This window comes from Xiphias gladius, chromosome 22 (genome assembly GCF_016859285.1).
Source record: "Xiphias gladius isolate SHS-SW01 ecotype Sanya breed wild chromosome 22, ASM1685928v1, whole genome shotgun sequence".
Lineage (NCBI taxonomy): Eukaryota > Metazoa > Chordata > Actinopteri > Istiophoriformes > Xiphiidae > Xiphias > Xiphias gladius.
This window is the reverse complement of record NC_053421.1, coordinates 18,331,960-18,350,811: the sequence shown is the minus strand read 5'-3', so window position 1 is coordinate 18,350,811 and position 18,852 is coordinate 18,331,960. Positions and strand designations below refer to the sequence as shown.

The window sequence follows — 18,852 nt, the reverse complement described above, 5'->3', positions numbered from 1 at the left end:
GTGCCACCTTTTTTCCCGTGTTGTAACTTGATTATACTGTAGCCTCATCACCGGCATATGAACAGTCAGTCGACGAAAAGTGATTCACTTTCAAATGATGCATGCGCTAGCTTTGAATGCGTACAGGTGATCCGTGGTATCCCTGAGGTCAGAATGGTACAGTCCACACCCCTGCAGTTGAAATGGTACTTTCCTACTGGGTGGCGTCTTCTTTCATCAACTAGGAAGTAAACGTAGACGGTGTTAGCGGTGTGGTGCAAGCTCTGCCCGAGACTGGAGTCCTCAAACCGTGGTGATTTTTACACTAAATGTGAGTAAACGAAAGCTTACAGCTCGCTCTTGCTAATCTAATGGTTGATCACTATAGCAGCTAATGCTAACTTGTATACGGGCATGGCTACAGTGGCTTAACCTCCCTCTTTTACATCCATCCTGCGCGATCTTGTTTCTGTCATTATTCACATAGCAGCAGTGTAGCTCACACAATCCTTTAGTCAGGCTTTGATACACATTTTAGTAAACTCCCGGGTGAATCAAACTATGGACATTTTCACTGTGTAACTCCTAAGGACCGGTATCTACTGTGTAATGTTACCGTGACACAATCCCAGCTGTTTCCTATGGCATTATATACCAAAGCATTAAGTCCCCACATGTAAAACCGTGTTATGTAATTCTGACATATGTGCTCTTCCTTTTATTTAATCTCTTTATGAACTCTTCTCATCGAGCACCGTCCATAAACTCATGCTACACTGTGCTCTTTCATGCACCTCTCCGGATATTGCCTGAACTGGGAAGAGTTTCGCTTCACACGGGGGAGACATTGTGAAATACACCCTGAAGATCTGATAAATATCGTTGTTCCTCAAGCTGAGTAAACGTTATCTACTACATCTGGGCAGACTTCTCAAAATTTAAAAAACGGAAACGACGAGATAAATGGTAGACCAAAGGCATGAGTGTCATCTAAGAATATTAAGAGTAACTGATTTCAAATTGATTTCTAAAACATGACTGCAAAAAAAACCCCAAACATGTCCACCAGTGGTGGAAAGCAACTTAAGTGCATTTATTCGAGCACTGTACTTGAGTATTTCCATTATATTTTACTTTATACTTCTACTTACATTTCAGAGGGAAATGTTGTACTTTTTACTCCATTGCAGTTATGTGACAGCTGTAGGTACTTCTCAAATTTAAGATTGTACATATAAAAACAAACGTCTGATAATCAGCAGTTCCACCAAAAAGACACTTTCCCTCTAAACTTCTCACGTAGCTTCATTTAAATAGCCAGTGAGGGCCAGAGAGATCAAATTATTCCATTATATTAAAAATGTCATGTAAAATATTATATAAAATCAAAATCAGAGAAAAAAAACTATACAAAATTGCATAGAACTCATTTGTTTTTCTTTTTTACAACATTAGACGACCATCAGACTCATCTGGTGAACCTTTGGAGGGGCCTGACCCCTAGGTTGGAAACCATTTTACTAAACTAACTGTATATAAAGTAGTTGAAAACAGGACCAACTACAACAGTAAAATGCTGCTTACACGTTGTTTATTTAATTTCAGTAGTACTTGTACTTTTCGCTGATGATACCTCTGTACTGTTGCTGTTTACTTTTGAATGCAGGACTTTTACTACTGGTACTTTTACTTATGTAAAGGTTTCGGGTAATTCTTTTACCACTGATGTCCACAAATGTTAAAATGGAGCAGATTCAAGATATAGGAAAAAATAACTTCGACTAAGATGCAACATTTCTTTGTAATAAAAAATGGTTGAGCTGTGTTAAATATATAAAATAAATATATGATTTATATATGAACTCTGCTATATATATATATTTATATATAAAATCTACAATTAAAAATGAAATTGTTCCTGGCTAAATTAAAACTAGTCTGTATATGCTTCTGGTTTAGGGTTATTCTTGCAAACCCCTCAGACCTTACTGGTGTAATTGCACTTCATCATATGGTAGATGCAACTTAATGCAACCCTTACTCTTTATATGTAGCTTTTGGGGAAAAAGTATTACCTCCTTTTTGCAATGTCATGTGATCTAGCACTAACAACATCCTCAAAACCTACTATAGAATGTATTCTGTGATGCAGTCTCAATAAAAATAGAAATGATTTGCTCTACCAAGGTAGTCTTTGATGCAGGGTATTGCTATAGATTGTGTTGGATTGCCTGTATGGGTTGCTTTTATTGCGTCAGTCATACTTTGCTCTGTGAAAATCTGATGTTTCATTTTTGTGTATGAGCACTGTTTGGAGCTGATGTGTCTTTCTGTGCCAGCAGAGCGATGTCTCCTGATGAGCTGGTGTACTTGGGAATTCTTGCTGCCTCCATCCCTGCTGGATTCCTCTTCCGTTACCTCAGTGAGTATTTTGGTCAGGGTAGACCTCCAACGCGAGTTACAGAGCCAAGTTATTCTTCTATTTGCCTGGTTATATCAAACGGTCCATGTATGATTTCTCTTTATATTTGTTCTACAAAAAGGGATAAAGCTCAATTTTTACAGTAGTTGCTTTTAAGTTTTGTATTGTGGGACAGGGAATTATCAAAAACCAGGATATTTGTGTTAACATACAGAGGATGGACAAAATACCAAATGCCAAACAATACAATTTTAACATTATGTAACTAAGGAGGAGGCCTGCTCTTCATCTACAGCCTCAGTCTTCCTCAGAGTGCATATAATCATACATATCCTGAAATGTGTCTAGACGAATACTGGACCATTTCTTTAAAGGAAAGATCCCTGTTCTGAGAATGGATGACAGAAGTGGAAATGACTGGATGATTGGAAGACCTCTGTATGGGGTGTAAACACGTGTTGTGTGAATCCCCCGTATCTCACCTGGTATTATATTGTATTTGGGTTCCACCTGACCTGTTAACTGAAAGTAGTTAAAAATAGAGCAAATGCGCTGGAAGTGACACATTTTCACAGTTTGTATTTTTATTGGCTGAAATTAATAGCGTATCCTGTCCATGACATCAACACAGTTAGTCATACTGAACATCTTAAAAGAGTAGTACACCGATTTAGCATTGCACTGCTGTAACAGTGTTGGACTCACAATAGACAGTTTAAAAAAAATTAAAACGATAAAAATCGATGTAGCAGAACTGTCTCTTTTATTCCACACATTTGTTTCAGTCTTTACACTGCTCCCTCTGGAGACACAAAAGGCTGTGTACAACTTTATTCACACATGAATTAGTTCTCCCCAAGACTTTAATGTGTAAATTATGAAGTTTTAAAAATGCCTGGTCCAAATAAGCGTCAGGCTTCCACGCAGCCTTCCTCAACAATCCTGTCATCTGTGTCTATATTCATTGGTGCTGGAGAGAAAAGCAATATGTGAACTTTCCTGCTGTGTCCCACGTGCTTTTCCCGCCACAGGTAGCTCCTGGAAGACGGATGTAGGCGAGTTTAATTGTATCATTTTGCTTTTAATCAGGTCCACCTGTGAAGCAGGGGGCAGCTCTTCTTCTGGGCCTCTCTATTACCATCGCCACCTGTCACATCCACACACTCCACTCTCTGTTGACGGTGATTGGAACATGGGTTATTATAAAGAGCAGCTGGCGGTGAGAGATGAACATGGTGTTTTCACAAGCTCAGTTCATTGCATGAAACACACACTGTTAGCGCAAAAGTCAGGAGAGTAGATCTGGAACGTAGAGCTATTTTTAGTATTGATTAATCTGCCAGTTATTTGCACAAGTGCTGTAATTTGATGAGTCTGTTAAGTCTATGAAATGTTAAAAAACTGAGAAGATTTGTCCCTCACGATTTCTCAGAGCCCAAGATGAAGTCGTTACGTATGACAAAGAAAAGCTGCAAATCCTCATTTTGGTATTTTTGCTTGAAAGTGACTGAAACAATGAATCGATTATCGAAATATTTGCAGGGTAAAAAACATCTTAAACTATCATTAACCTACCAGTTACTGTGCTAACTGTTGGACTTTCGTTTTTTTATTATTTTTTTAGTCGTCTTTCCATCCCTTATTATTTTTATTTGATATAAATTTGGTTTTCTTGCCTAGAATTTTTAGGAGAGGTCTTGGTGTAAGCTTTTAGCATTCCTTGTTTGTATATATGTGAAAGTACTTTCTGTACTTTCGTACATGATCATATCATATCTTTTATAAGAATTGTATTTTTTATTTGCAAACAAATAAATAGATGACATTTTGTAACGACTGACCAATGCATTAATCAACTAACTGGTTCAGCTGTAGTGTTCAGCAAAGGCTGATGCACAATGCACAAAACAGGACTCCTGCTGCAGTGTAAGAGGAACAGAACAGCCTACGTAAACTGAACCCTAGATACTGCGCAGACATAACATGTCACCTCACTCGTAACATTTGTCTCTGTCTACAAGGCATGCCCCAGCACTGAGTCTCGGCTGGACCTTTCTCTACCTCCTCTTCTTCCGGCTGGTCACCTGGTTCGGTCTGCCACCACCGACACCTTTTGCCAATGCCGTCCAGCTACTTCTCACTCTCAAGGTACGGAAGCCTAGGATCTCTCACAACCAAATCTGCGCAGCAGAGAAATCAGCGGATAGCTCTATCGAAGCAACAACGCAGTGTCTTTACAATATCTGTATCTTTGTTGACTTTTAAAGTGTCTCTCTGTTTTTAACTCAGATGGTGAGTCTAGCCAACGAGGTGCAAAGTTTCCACATGGAGAAGAAAAAGGAAGTGAGCTCTTTTGCCAAGTCTCCTGTCATTGGTGGTCTGTCTGAAGAGCCCTCTCTCTACGATATTCTGTCCTATAGCTACTGTTATGTTGGTATAATGACTGGTAAGTCTATGGAAATGTCTTCTCAGTATCGTGTCTGAATAAATGTTGGTAGGAGGCAGTTGTTTCAGTTTAGATGTTGATTGAATATTTGATTATTAAACATGATGTTTTTTGTGTGAGCTGTTGTTGATATTTGTTTACTTTTGCATGAATTTAACTGTTGTCTCTCTTTGTCTCACTCTCCGCTACTTGTGCAATATTGTGTGAGTCCATATTGTTTACAGTATCAATATCTCAATTACTTCAAGTTTTCATACATCTCTACTCTCTTTTTGTTTTCTTACCCCCTTCTCCTATCCAAAAACACCTTCTCTCATTGCCCTCCACTGTTCCCTATTGTGTCTTGCATTATCATGATTGTCCATTTTTGTCTACCACCGTCTTCTCAACACTGCCTTTATTCCTGTATCTCATCCCTCCATCTCCTCAAAGGTCCCTTCTTTCGCTTCCAAACGTACGTTGACTGGCTGACACAGCCGAGCCCGCTGGCCCTGCCCGGCTGGGTGCCGTGCCTGCAGCGCTTGAAGCTGGTTCCCGTCTATGGCGCTCTGTTCCTGGCTGTCAACTCTGTCTTTCCTCTGGCTTATGTTCGCACAGACGAGTTCCTGGATCAAAACTTTTTCTTCAGGTACTGTGACATTATTACTGCCCTGATTTTGTGTTTTAAGAATAGTAACAATGTCAGTAATAGGAAATGTAGATTCATGATATAATCATCATATAATTTAATTAAAAATGTTATTCAAGATTAATAAAAACATTAGCATAAATTGAAATAGTAAGCAACTGGATACAAAAATAAAGTGCTTAGTTGAATTCAAGCAACTAATATGAAATGAGGTATAAAATAAGACCTTAGTCCAGCTAAAAACAAGTATAAAAATGTACATTTTAAAAAGTGTTTTTACGGGGAAAATGAGATGTTTTTATCTAATTGACTTCAGACTCTGGAATAACCAAAAGAATGCTGAGGTCTCATATGAGTTTAAACTATTTCTTAAAGGTGTTTAATAGTGTTTCAGAATATTTCCGAAATTGTACTGGGAGCCAATTAACTTGAACCATGCTGATTATAGAATGTGGCTGCAGTTTGTTGTAGAGGAAGGCAATTAAAATTGGACAAATGAATAAAAACACAGCATATATTACCATATATTTTTTCAATGAGCTAAATACAACAGTGCTGTGGTTTAGGAAAGTAAAAAAGTTATTCGTGTCAAGGCAAAAAAGATTGCTGTAGCTTGATGTAGAGTAAAAACTCTAGAGGGCCGAGTTGTAATTGAGGTTTGAATGTCTTCCTAATATCACTGCAGTTCTTTGGTAAAATGAAGATGATTAATGTACTTTTCCTTTCTTTCTCTTGGTTTCCCTCTCTCTCCACCACCAGGTTTTTCTACATGATAGCGATATTCTTCGTGTTCAGGATGCGTTTCTATGCGGCGTGGTGTGGAGCTGAGGCTGGTTGTATCAGTGCAGGTCTGGGCTGCTATCCAGAAAAGGCGCTGTCCAAACCCGGAGGAGGACCCACTGTCAACTACAGGTACATCGCCACAGGAGTAACAAGTATATTTAAAAGACGACGCATCAATATTTGTGTATGTGTAACTAGAATAAATGTTGTGAATTTAACTGCTCGCTATCATCTTTGTCTTTGTGGAGGTCATGTTTTTTTCGTCGAAAGTTAGTATTTATGCCCGTTTTTTCTTTTCTCTTTTTCTAAATTTCTTTCTCCCACCAGTCCCGACCCCACAGCTGAAGAGAAATATGACTTCAGGACCATCCAGAACATTGACTGCTACAACACTGACTTCTGCGTGAAGGTCCGACATGGCATGCGTTACTGGAACATGACGGTGCAGTGGTGGCTGCATCACTACATCTACCCAAACGCCCCCTTCAAAGCCTACACTCTCAGGTAAGGCTTAATGTGTGCAGCGGGCTGTGCCCGTTTGTGTGGTGCATGAGGGCATCAAAATGCCTTCCTTTCAGATTTCAGCTGTGAGATAACAGCCAGCATCTCCAGCTTAAAGAAAATGTTTGCAAGTAAAGCCCAATTATTAACACTGTTACTGATCAGTTTAGACTTCAAATGTTAATAATCTGCAGGAATACCGGTGACACTTCATCCTGTAATTTTTACCTGTAACAATATTTTATTTCAAATTGCGACAAAAAGAAAAATGACTTTTTAGAATGATGAGTCTTTTTAGATGAGTCTTTTGTAGGTTAATAAGGTAAAATGATGATGTGATGTTCTAATTATTGTCAACAAATCCTATGACAGTATTTATAGCAGCAGGACAGTGTAAGTGGCAGTGATTAAAAGTAAAGTACTGTGTGTGTGTGTTCATGGTAATGAAGTAACATGTCACCCAGTGCAACAGCGTGCCTCACTGTTGTGTTTTAATATTTTTTTTTTGGACAACAATGGAGGCTTTTGGCACGAAGATAGCTAAATCAGGCTTTTCCTCCTAGGATCAGTAGGATCAGTTCATAGTTAGTTTTGGTCTTTTCATGAGTTGTTGACAGTGAGGAAAATACAGAATATCCCCAGAAGTATCTAATAAAATGTAATTTATGAGAGATAATTTTTACTGTTTATGTCCTGAAAAAGTATTTTAATATTATCAGTATTATCAGTAAAGTATTTTAATACCATCAGAGACCTTAAATATCCCCTTCATATAGAATCTGGAGGGTAAAACTTGAAAACTGCCATTGGCCCCTTTTTAACTTTTGCACAGAAACCATCTCGAGCCCCATCATCGTCATTTTTTACCTGAAGTAAATCTAACAACAGAAGACAGACACCCTCACTGTGATGTTTGTGTATGACTTTAACATCTCTCCTGTTTGTCTGTAACTCTCAGGGCAGGCTGGACTATGTTCATCAGTGCCTACTGGCATGGACTACATGCTGGCTACTACCTCTCCTTCCTAACTATCCCCCTGTGCATCGCAGCCGAGTCTGCCATGGAGGCCTCTGTCCGAGCCAAACTGGGTCCTCGTGGGCAGAATATCTTCGACTGGGTCCACTGGTTCCTGAAGATGAGGGCCTACGACTACATGTGCATGGGCTTCGTGCTGCTGAAGGCCTCTGAAACCATATACTACTGGACGTCCATCTACTTTGTCATGCACCTCATCGCCATTTGCTGTATAATAGTGGGCAGGGTGCTGAAGGGAGGGAAGAGGGAAGGGAGGAGAGGGGACAAGCAGGAGAAAAGAGAGGGAGAGAAGATAGAAAACGTGAAAGAGAAAACTGGAGAAAAAACAGACTGAATGGAGGTACAGAAAGGAACTGGTTGGATACTTTTTTGGACATGAGAAGTTACTTCAAGACTATATTTCCCAAAATTATTTGCACCAACATTCATCTTTCTAGCAACACAAGTCGCCGCACAAGTCCAATAAGATTTCCAGTGAGCAAAGTTCAACTCAATTTTATTAAAAAATAGTCAGACAAAAGTGTGATGTGTAAATCCCAGTAAAATGTCTCCACTGAAGACAATATGTGTAGAGGTACGTAAAAGTACTGGGAACACTGGGAGAGGAATGTTTGAGCTCAATGAATGTTACTTTTGTATTGTGAGTGTCAACTTGGGCATTAGCCTGTACCGTGTGTGTGATTTTATTTCAAGATACCATGCTCAGTTTCAAGTGTTTTGGAACTTTATTACGAGTGAAAATGAGCTCAGTGGCTCCTACCTGTTTTAAAGGCAGGTAGCAGGCGCAGTCAAACAATAACCAGTTTAACCTTCAGAATGGTCTTATAGTTTCCATAACCAACAAAACATTCCAACAGCACTCAGTGGTATGTTACAGTATGTTTATACTGGAGTAAAGAATGAATCGATTGAAATGGAGCAAACATCATCATCAGGGCCCAGTTGGCATGGCCTGTGTGATAATACCAATGCCATATAAATTTTATGAAAGGATATAATTTTCCTGCCATTTGGCATCTCAGATCTGCGCCATGACTGTTTTTGGATTCTGTGATAGTTAAATGCAGAAACATTGCGATGTAAAACATACTGTGTAGCCTTTACTATCAGCAGAGGGCAGAAATTCAAGCATCATGGTGCACGGTGAAATCCAACTGGTTTAGGTTTGAGGGAGCAAAGCAAGGTCCAGATTACATCTGTATTGTTCACTAATTACACGAGGACTTCTTTATGTGTTCAAATAACTTAAAGCATTTTCAGCATTATAAGGTTGCCCATTTTATTGGCTGAACATTTCTGTGTGATTTTGCTGACTCCCTCGATCCTGTGAATCCAAAATGTTTCTCTGTAAGGATTTTTTTTTTTTTTCTTTACGGTTGTTCTTCCTGTAACTGTAAAAAAAACTCACATCATATCAGGAACATGTGCACTGACATCTCTGTAGCAGGGGTGTATCCTATGAAGATCGCAACAGTCTATTCACTGCCAAAAATGTCCGTACTGCCATCATGGACCATTCAGGGTTGGGACCAAACATTTTATACAAAAAGTGGCAAGTTTTAAAACATCAGAACTGTAAGCTGCCAACATAAGTCATGAATAACAGCACAGTTATGGCTCTGCGATACCGTTGAAATCATTATCACAATGTTAAGTTATTTTCCTGTATTGATATATGTCACAATAAGACAAATGTATGGTAAACACCATATAAGATAATGAAATTGATGTTCAAAGCCATCACTGTCCCAACGTTATGTATTACATATGACCAAACTGAAACATTTATTCAGACAGCAGCAATTTCTAAAACGATAACATTAAATACGCTTCAACCGAGGTTGATAAATGATAATACTGATTTATCACCCAGCCCTAACCAGAGTAAACTGTGTACATGTCGAGGGATCATCTTTCATTCATTCCTGTGTCAAACTGTGTGATAATCCCACTTTATCTCTGTTTTATATGAGTGTTATTGACAGCAGAATCGAATGGTCTTTTCTCCCAGTGGATTGTGTTGTCTAAGTCTTACTTGGAACGGAGATAATTTAAATTACAAATTGATTTTGTGTTATGCTGCTACCCTTTGCCCTCTCTGTGCCAAACCTCAGCTGTTGCGGAAAATGGTTCCTTTTATTTTTATTCCTACATCGCAGTGATGATTGTGAATTATGGTCCCTCAGCTCATCTCCAGGCTATTTATTTTTCTGCCTTTTGTCTGTTTTGTTTACTTGTCTTTGCCTTCACATACTGCTTGAACTGTAACGCTGTTACATGTGGAATACATATCAGCATTTCCTCACCAATGTTACTCACTGGTCTTGTCTTCTTTAAGGTCTACTTGATATAATTATCTGTAAATTATTTGTTCTTAATTAATTTGTGTAATGCATTAGGTATAAAGCTTGTAGAAAAACATTTTTTCAGTTGCCAGACTGGGAAATCATTAACTCTCCAGCCGTAGTAATCACAAACACACCTTTATAATATTAACTTGTACATATTTATATGTTGTATTTAATTTGTTTCCATCAATGCTCACAATGAAATCACCAAAATAATTCCTTAGGTTTCCAATACACTCATAGACATCTCCATGAGCCCCCCGGTGAAACATTTCACTTAAGTTTAACCTGTTTGCTACTAAATCGTGCACATCGTAAATGAATGGTAACTATCTCCCTGGAAGTAATGGGTTAAAGCGTACAAGGAAGTACCTGTTTGATCATCACAAAGGGAGTAAAGTCCGTGAGAGAGGACAACAGGGAAGGGATTCCTAGATAGACTGCATTTCCTCAGGACGAACTTGTTCACCATTTGTTTTATTCTGAGTTTGTATCAGATGTGGTTACAGAAGGAGCTGTTTTTTTAAAAGCTGGTTGTGTTAAGCCGCATCAGACCAATGGCCAGCAATCCACAGAGACAAGGCTCAAGTAAGGTGTATAAACACACTGAAGGTGTGTCTTTTTATTTGTGCGTAATGCTTTGCTCATTATAAACCTGTAGACAATATCTGCAATGACTGAGTATCTAAATAATGTTACTGTTGATATGTAATTATGTTATAATCTGACTGAACTGTTTTGACACTTTTAGTTTTGGTCTTTTCATGAGAGTTGTTGACAGTGAGGAAAATACAGAATATCCCCAGAAGTATCTAATAAAATGTAATTTATGAGAGATGATTTTTGCTATGTTTATGTCCTGAAAAAGTATTTTAATATTATTTCATGTTCAGAGACTTTAAATGCCCCCTTCATATAGAATCTGCAGGTTAAAACTTGATCATTTGCTGTTTTTCTGTCCGTCACTCCACCACTCGCAGGGATAGGTTACCCTGGTGAGCGGCAGCCACTGAGGTCACGACGGGCTTCATCTCAAGTGTCCAATCAGTATTACCCTCAGTTCGACCGGAGCGCGACCCACACAGACGAGGATGAGGAGGGCAACAGTGGACCCCCCCGGGACCTCAGGAGCATCCCTCTGCCCATGGCTCTGAAAAGAGCTGTGAGGTATGAAAACTACATAAGTTTCGGTGTAGTTTTAGTAGTTTGTTAGGTAAAGATCCATTCCAGACATGTTTTTTAACATATAAAAATAGTCGGTTTTGAAATACAATTTAAAGCGCCTGATGAACCTACAGAGAACCATCACCTAGATCTGCAGTTACCCTCGGCCTTACCGAGCTTTATATCGACTGTCAGCTCATTGTTTTGGTTTTATGCCTCGCAACTTAACTGTTTTGGTTCACTCTCCCCGCTCTCATAAGGACATGTTCGGCTAAAAAACTTCTGCTAAAAGCAACTTCTGCAAACATGTTCACCACATCAACTCAGAGGGTGATGATGTGCTCACAACTTGTCGCCACTGCCCCAAGTGGCCAAAGAAACAGTTATCAATTAGTTATAGGTTTAATCAATCAATTCTCAGCCAGAGACTTCAAGTTTCCACATCACACTTGTCTATGTTGCATATTGAACCATGACTGGCTTTCAAAGTAGTTGCATTGTCACAAAACCATGCTCGAACATACACGTGTTAAACTGAGATGATTGTGAAAACAGCCCTCTAGTGTCAAACTCAGCACATTCATCATTCTCCACACTGAAGAAGTAACAATAAGCAAAACACAGCTCTGAGTGGCGTGGTACACAGCTTTATACACAGTGTGCTAATCTGACTGAAATGTCACGTTCTCACACTGTCACTGCACACACACGGGCATCTTAATCTTTATTCGATCGATCAGGCTCACACAAGCACCGTCAATAATGAAAGAAGTAAGCCGGAAAATTTAGACAAAATTTAAATCATATGTAATGATAAGATATTAGCATGACTTAATCCATTACTACTAGAATAACTGAAGAAATCACTAAAACATACTGGAAAAGTTAATAAATTGCAATCCATATGTTGGCCTGGGATAAAAACAAACCTATGTCTGACTGCTAATGATCTGAGGGAAAATAAAAATGTACTTGGAAAAAAAAGAGCTCAATTTGAACCTAATTAAATCTTAATTTGTTCTTCAGTTATTATTAGAAACTTAATTCTCCATATATGTCTCCATAAATTTCCCATTTTTGCAGGTTCTGCTGACCTGCTGTGCACCGACTAAATCACTCTAGGTTAAATTAGCAATTAACTGGAATGAATTAATTTAAAATGTAGCAACTGAACACAGTCTCTAGTTTCCCTATAATTAGACTCAAATTACATATTCCTTTTGAGGAAATGTCTTGGAAATTATTTGGAAATTACTGACCAATAAAATAAAGTCTTACCAATAATTAAATCAAACTATAGAGTCATTAGAGTGTTTTAAAAACGTGTCCGTTACAGGCAGGTGGAGCAAATGCAGGTGCCCGTGGTTTCCAGTGCGGAGTCTTGGAAACGGAACAAGACCAAATCTCTGAGTAAACTCAAAGACAACGCCAGAGGAGTTCTCCACTTTTTCGCACTGTGGCACGAGTCTCTGCAAAAGATTGGAGGTACACATTCAATTTATCTTTTCAGATGGATATTAAGGGGCTTGATTAGAGAATATTTTTCAGTTTACAGATTACACATACTGTATACGCCATCCATAATATGGTCACAGAAAAGTCTTAATTTATTTTACACATCTGGTTTGAATCCATGTGACCCCACCACCCCCACGCCCCACCCCTACAGGGAACTTCGGAGGTGGTGTCCAGTCTTACTTTCTGTTCCTGCGATTCCTGGTGGTGCTCAATTTTGTTTCCTTCTCACTGATTGCTGGATTTGTCCTCATCCCCAGCATTGTCTTCAGGTCTGTTGGGTCCAGCCTCATTAACAGCACCGGTAACGATTCGTCCAAGATCCACTTTGTTAACTCACAACATTTAATTTCGCTTTAACTTGAGGGAAAACATTTTTACGCTGGCATTGTGTTTTTTCCGTTCATTCTTTTATTCTGATGTTTTAGCACAATTCTTTCTAAATAAACAGGAAGCCTCCTCACATTTTGATGCAACAGTTTCCAGGCAACAGCCTCAGAGGCCCAGGGTGTTTGTAGAGACAGTGGTACACGAGCCGGATGAGCCGCAGATTTAGTCCATTAACACTATCTAGAGAAAAAGTAATTATCAGAAGTTTATTATTCACTATGAGTGACATATACTGTAGAAGATACAACAGGACTTTTTCACTGCCAACATTTTGATTTGTCATTGTAGGAAAAGCTTATTTTATTAAACAAAACCATTTGATTATTCAACGCTGTGTGAGGAAATTAGCTTTATCTAGTTGACAGTGTTGGAATAAAAAGACCCTGTGCCTCTGCCAGACCTGCATTTAACCGCCACTGAAGCTTTTACTCTGCTTCTCTCCCTGTTACTCCTAAAACCGTAGGACAACTACATAACCTATACGTTCGGAGAAATGCAGGGAAACCTATAGCAACACTGTAATCTGAGTATGCACGCAGAGATCATAAAGCGTTCCCCTTGCTGTGTTTTGCAGGTCCAGAGGAATGCATGGATTACGACCCTAATCCTCAAAGCTTGGTGGTGTTCTATAATTATTTCCTTGACTTACTTTCGGGAACGGTGAGAAACTGCAACATTGCAATAATCAGCAAAGATATGAGACTTGCAGAATTTATAGCAAAACAGATATTTGTGTTTTTCACTGTTGGACATTATGATTCTTTACACCTTTTACCTTTTATATGTGCTCATGTGTCCTACATGTGGCTTTTTTGGATTATAGACAGAGACTCCAGGAAGTTACTGTTCTCATCCAAGAAATAGTCCAACACATAGCTACCTTTAAAACCCCAAACTGTTGTTTTTCACTTCTTTTTTTTGCATGGACTAAACAACCAAGATTTTGTTACACTCAGACAAGGCCAGGCTAGCTGTTTCCAGTCTTTTTGCTAAGATAAACTAACTGTCTCCTGTCTCCAGCTCCATAGTTAATGGACAGACATGAGTGTGGTATTGATCTTAACATCTAAATCTCAGCAAGAAAGTAAATAATATAATCCAAAATGTCAAACTACTGCTTTAAAACAAAGTCTATGTGAAGTATAATAAATACTTTTAATTTTATTCTAATAATCCAATATGGCATCTATGACCATTTTCTTATGACTAAAAACCCAAACAAAAACACATGGTCATAAAGTTAAAAAGGCCATAAACATGACAGAATGGGAATATATCGGAGCTGAAGTATACATTTCAAAATATATTCTCTGCTTATGAAAGTAAATTTAAACTACATCCCATGTACATTTAAGTACATCGGACATGCTTAGTGACCATCCTCTCCTCTTTCTGTAGGGTTTTATGGAGTATTCATACCTGTTTTACGGTTACTACAACAACACAATGGTGGAGGACAGGAACTTCTCCTACAACATCCCCCTGGCCTACCTCTTCACTGCTGTTTTCTATTTTGCCTTTTGTCTCATTTGTATCATAGCACGGTCAGTCCCGCAACAAACACTTTCAGGTTCAGCGTTAACAATCCATACCTAGCCTCTGTGTGTATGTGTGTGTTCAGCTGTCTTAGTGAAGGGCCAGGTCACTGAAATAAACAATGACATTTAAAAGCCTGAGCCGAGAGTACAGCCGCCTCGACCTGCAACTGTATCCTCCTCTCACAAACAGCATGGGGACTGCAGCTCGAGTTGCTGTGGCAACAGGAGGCAGCGCTGTGGGCAACTACAGCCTGATAGTGTTCACCGGCTGGGACTACGGTTGCCTGGGAGACCGAGCTACCCAGCTGAAGCAGAAGAACATCCACTACCAGCTGCAGGTCAGGGGGGATCTGTCCTACTTAGCATGATGGAGGGCAGTCAGGAAAAAGGGAAAAGGGATTGACATGTGGCAGGTTTTCTCTCTAAAGTTTTACACAAATCATTATTAACCCCTTACCTCACCTCCCTACTCTCTCTCCATCAGGTGGATCTTGAGGAGGAGAGCATAAAGAAACGGGCAGCTGCTCTGACTTTGTGTCAGAAAATTGTTTTATACTCTCTACGTGTTTTTATGTGTTTTGTTGCATTTGCGCTCATAATAGCAGCCTTCTATGCCATCTTTGTGGCCACCAACTTCAGCCAGGTAAATGATGTAAAAGTAGAGGGTTGATGCTGATTGAAGTGTTTTTTAAGTCTTGGGTGAACTTTTGGCTTCCATCTCTCCCAAACAGCAAATGAGCGAGGAGCGAGGGATCCTGGGTTTGATTTTTGAGTATCTTCCCTCCATTGTCATCACCACCGGAAATTTCCTGGTGCCTCTGCTGTGTGACCAGATTGCCTTAATAGAAAGATACACCCCTAGCACTACCATCATAGTGGCACTATTAAGGTTTGCACTGGTGTTTCTGTGGGAGAAGGATAATGTCAGAGCATTTACATAATATTTAATATTAATAATATTTGTTTAAACACCCAAGAAATCTTAGCATCAGATTCGTAGATCGTGATTCAATTCCTTGTCCAGGGCAGTATTCCTGCGTCTGGTGAGTCTGGGTGTTCTCCTCTTCACCCTGTGGCGTCAGATCACCTGTGAGGGGGACACAAATAGTGGCACTTGTAAGCTGTGCCAATACAACCATGGAGCCTACCCGGTAATTATACCACTTGACTGTTCTTGAGTGCATGCAAATTATTTTTAAAGATGCCTCTTTTTCACAAACAGGATCAAAGGAATCGCCAAGCTGTTAGACAAGTACCAGCAGCTTAAGAAAAAACAGAGAGGAAATCCTTGATATAACAAATGTAATGCAATTCTGCAGTTAGGAGATGACTTCTAATCTAACTTCCCTGTTACGGCTTTGTTTATATAAGCAAAGAAATCTGTTTGCTGTTTGTTTTTGCATCAATATATTGGGGAGACAGAGAATACGCTAAATTAGGGGGATCAACTGAGGGCTACAGTAGACAACTGCAAGAGGAAAGAGGAGAGAGACAAACAGATTGATGTAGTTTCAGTTTGCCAAATGCCTGACGATCAGCAGAATAAATAGAGAAAAACATTTTGAATCCGTTACTGTGTAATTTACTCATAAATGACAAAGATAAAACATTCTAGGTTTTGCACTGTGAGCTTTTCAGTAACTCATGATGATAGAGCCTGTCTGTCTCATCTGCTGACACTGGCGAATAAAGTAAAATGCATGGTTGATGTGTTAATAAAATGTGTGGTTAATTTTGAATTAGCGTATACGCGTTGTGAAACAGGTCAATCTTTGCATGTTTATCTCATGATGTAGTGCTGGGAAACACGTGTAGGACAGGAGATGTACAAGCTGACACTGTTTGACCTCCTCATCAACATCGCTATGCTTGTCCTGGTGGAGTTTCCACGCAGGTACAAATCAATGAATGAACGACTTGTCTACGTTAAATAAGATGGAAACTTAAATCACTAAGGCTGTGTCCACAGTAAGTTGTTTATTTATGTTTTTGTGTATGTCAGGATCCTGGTGGACAACTGGTCCAGTAAGCTGGCTCAGTGGGTGGGTCGGCAGGAGTTTGTGGTGCCTTCCAACGTGCTTGGCCTGGTTTATGGTCAGACTTTGGTTTGGACAGGAGCTCTTTTTTGCCCCCTGCTGCCACTCATCAACGGCATCAAGTTTGTCATCCTCTTCTACTGCAAGAAGGTGACGATGATCCTATAACAGAGCCAACATGTTACACAATGCTGCTTGGTTTTGTCCCTAATCCCTTTCGTGTCCCCATTGCCACTGTACCCCTCAGATCACGCTCTTCTATAATTGTCGACCAGCACTGAAGACGTTTCGCTCCACCACCTCCACCTTCTTTTTCCTCGTGGTACTCCTATTTGGCTGGGGCCTGGCCACAGTTGTCATGATTTACAGTCTGGCTGAGTGAGTGCCGATTGCTGCATTCTTCCCTCAAAGAAATACGACAGAAGTGCTATTTAATTTAGTGAAATAGCGGTAAGAGCGGTCACAGTTTTTGCTCTGCAGGTAAGAAAGTAAAGTACTGTAAGAAGACTGGCAGGATGGCACTGCTAAAAATTTTGAATAATTATGTTGTCCATGTTAGTTATGTTATATTGTTGAGAGGTGTTTCCCTCTGTCCTCCCAGGATCCATCCGTCTTTGGGTTGCGGTCCTTTCCGTTCCTTCCCCAACATGTGGTCGATTGTTCCAACCTCTTTCTACAGCCTCTCTGAAACTACACATAAGTTTCTCTTCTTCATTGGCTCCCAGGCGTTCTCTATCCCTCTGTTTGTGTTATCATGGTGAGTAAAATTTATGTTTTCTGTAGGACCATTACTCTGATGTATACAGTGTTGTATTAAAAACCTAAATTTAGATTTAGATTTCAGTCTATATTTTATCTGCATATTATCAGGTCCATTTTATGATGTATAATCATGGGTCTTTTTCCTTGACAGTGTGGTAATGTGCTACTTCATAGCTTTAGCCTCTGTCTATGGGAAAAGTGTTGCTCTGCTAAAAGCGCAGCTAAAACTGGTAAGTTGTTGGCATTAAACTTTATGGTGTATTGTAAAGCAAAGATTTACATGGTCTTGAATTTTGATTATATATAGGCCAGCCTATGTGAAGTCCTAGTACTCACAAGCATTGAGTTTTACTAATGCAGTGGCATTAGTAAAACTAACATACTAATGTCTGTGGCTTGCAGGAGGGCCGCGACAAGCAGTTCTTGGTCAAGCAGATAGAGGAGCTGAGTCGACAGCTTCAGATACCCAAACATAATGCAGGAGTACAGGACTGAACATATGGAACATGTTTGGTGTCTTCAACCTTCTTTATTACCTTGAAGTCCTCCTCCACTCAAAAATGTGGTTTGGTCATTGTTACTCTCTTTTATGTTTGACCTTGACCCAAAGTTTCTCTGTGCTCACCTTAAATCTGAGTTTAAGGCATTTATTTTCGACATCACTGCTAGTTTGGAGCCAATCCTGGTCCAACAGAAAATTTTATACAACTGGGGTGTGGAAAATTGAAGCCTGCATTGCATATACACTTAAGGGTGGTTTTTCAGTGAGGTAGGAGACATCTTGTATCCAGTAGTTAAACCTTTTGTAATGAAAAATATTTGCATATTCATAGATCCTGGATATTTTAGTGAGGGAGGAGGTGTATCTGTCATTTAAGAATTTCTAACCGCGTAATTGAACATTTGATGGAAAAACCATATCAGAAACAAATTATAAATTAAACGCAAAGTATTTTAATATATCTTCGAACATGTCTGGAGGGGATCTTTAGAGATGAAACATGATAAGGCATCTAAAAGAACTGTATGCACCCCTTATGTTTAAGATTATTGAATTAAAGATGCTGTGGTTCTCAACAGATCTAAACAAAGAGGTAGGTTTTTGAAGAAACCTTGAAAAAGTGAAATTAAAACCTATTTATTGTCAATGAACCTACCTTAGTATCTAAATTAGTGTTATATGGTTAGATTACATAAATGCCATTCAAAGAGTGCCTTTATTATAAATGAAAAGATTCACCACTTTTGCCTGTCTATGAAATTAGATTTGTATGTTTTTTGTTCCTTTTACAAAATAAAAAGAC

At 39.2% G+C, this 18,852-nt stretch overlaps 2 protein-coding genes across 5 annotated transcripts; both read left to right on the top strand.

The window, feature by feature from the left end:
- The first annotated feature begins 51 nt into the window (after positions 1-51).
- mboat7 (membrane bound O-acyltransferase domain containing 7) lies at positions 52-8,503 on the top strand. 4 transcript variants are annotated; one of them, XM_040117160.1, is made up of 10 exons: positions 52-310; positions 1,435-1,483; positions 2,322-2,401; positions 3,491-3,620; positions 4,423-4,549; positions 4,691-4,847; positions 5,280-5,475; positions 6,235-6,387; positions 6,586-6,762; positions 7,718-8,129. In XM_040117160.1, exons 3-10 carry the CDS (start codon positions 2,326-2,328, stop codon positions 8,127-8,129), a joined length of 1,428 nt encoding a protein of 475 aa, XP_039973094.1. In that variant the 5' UTR covers positions 52-310; positions 1,435-1,483; positions 2,322-2,325. The 4 variants fall into 4 exon arrangements, with proteins under 4 accessions (XP_039973094.1, XP_039973095.1, XP_039973098.1 ...); XM_040117161.1 differs by having other exon boundaries at positions 2,319-2,401; XM_040117164.1 differs by lacking the exon at positions 1,435-1,483 and having other exon boundaries at positions 7,718-8,503.
- Positions 8,504-8,625: 122 nt separating this feature from the next.
- On the top strand, positions 8,626-18,849 carry tmc4 (transmembrane channel-like 4). Its single transcript, XM_040117159.1, has 16 exons — positions 8,626-10,731; positions 11,124-11,310; positions 12,644-12,792; positions 12,977-13,126; positions 13,787-13,872; positions 14,611-14,756; positions 14,941-15,088; positions 15,235-15,393; positions 15,482-15,639; positions 15,775-15,901; positions 16,547-16,644; positions 16,753-16,936; positions 17,034-17,164; positions 17,388-17,543; positions 17,700-17,778; positions 17,951-18,849. Exons 1-16 carry the CDS (start codon positions 10,701-10,703, stop codon positions 18,041-18,043), a joined length of 2,082 nt encoding a protein of 693 aa, XP_039973093.1. The 5' UTR covers positions 8,626-10,700; the 3' UTR covers positions 18,044-18,849.
- Positions 18,850-18,852: the final 3 nt, after the last annotated feature.

Coding starts and splice junctions, on each gene's coding strand:
- tmc4 (XM_040117159.1), top strand. CDS start 10,701: ATGGCCAGCAATCCACAGAGACAAGGCTCAA. Junction 16,645..16,752: donor CTGGTGGAGTTTCCACGCAG/GTACAAATCAAT, acceptor TGTGTATGTCAG/GATCCTGGTGGACAACTGGT. Junction 17,779..17,950: donor TAAAAGCGCAGCTAAAACTG/GTAAGTTGTTGG, acceptor TGTGGCTTGCAG/GAGGGCCGCGACAAGCAGTT.
- mboat7 (XM_040117164.1), top strand. CDS start 2,326: ATGTCTCCTGATGAGCTGGTGTACTTGGGAATTCTTGCTGCCTCCATC. Junction 5,476..6,234: donor GATCAAAACTTTTTCTTCAG/GTACTGTGACAT, acceptor CTCCACCACCAG/GTTTTTCTACATGATAGCGA. Junction 6,388..6,585: donor GGACCCACTGTCAACTACAG/GTACATCGCCAC, acceptor TTCTCCCACCAG/TCCCGACCCCACAGCTGAAG.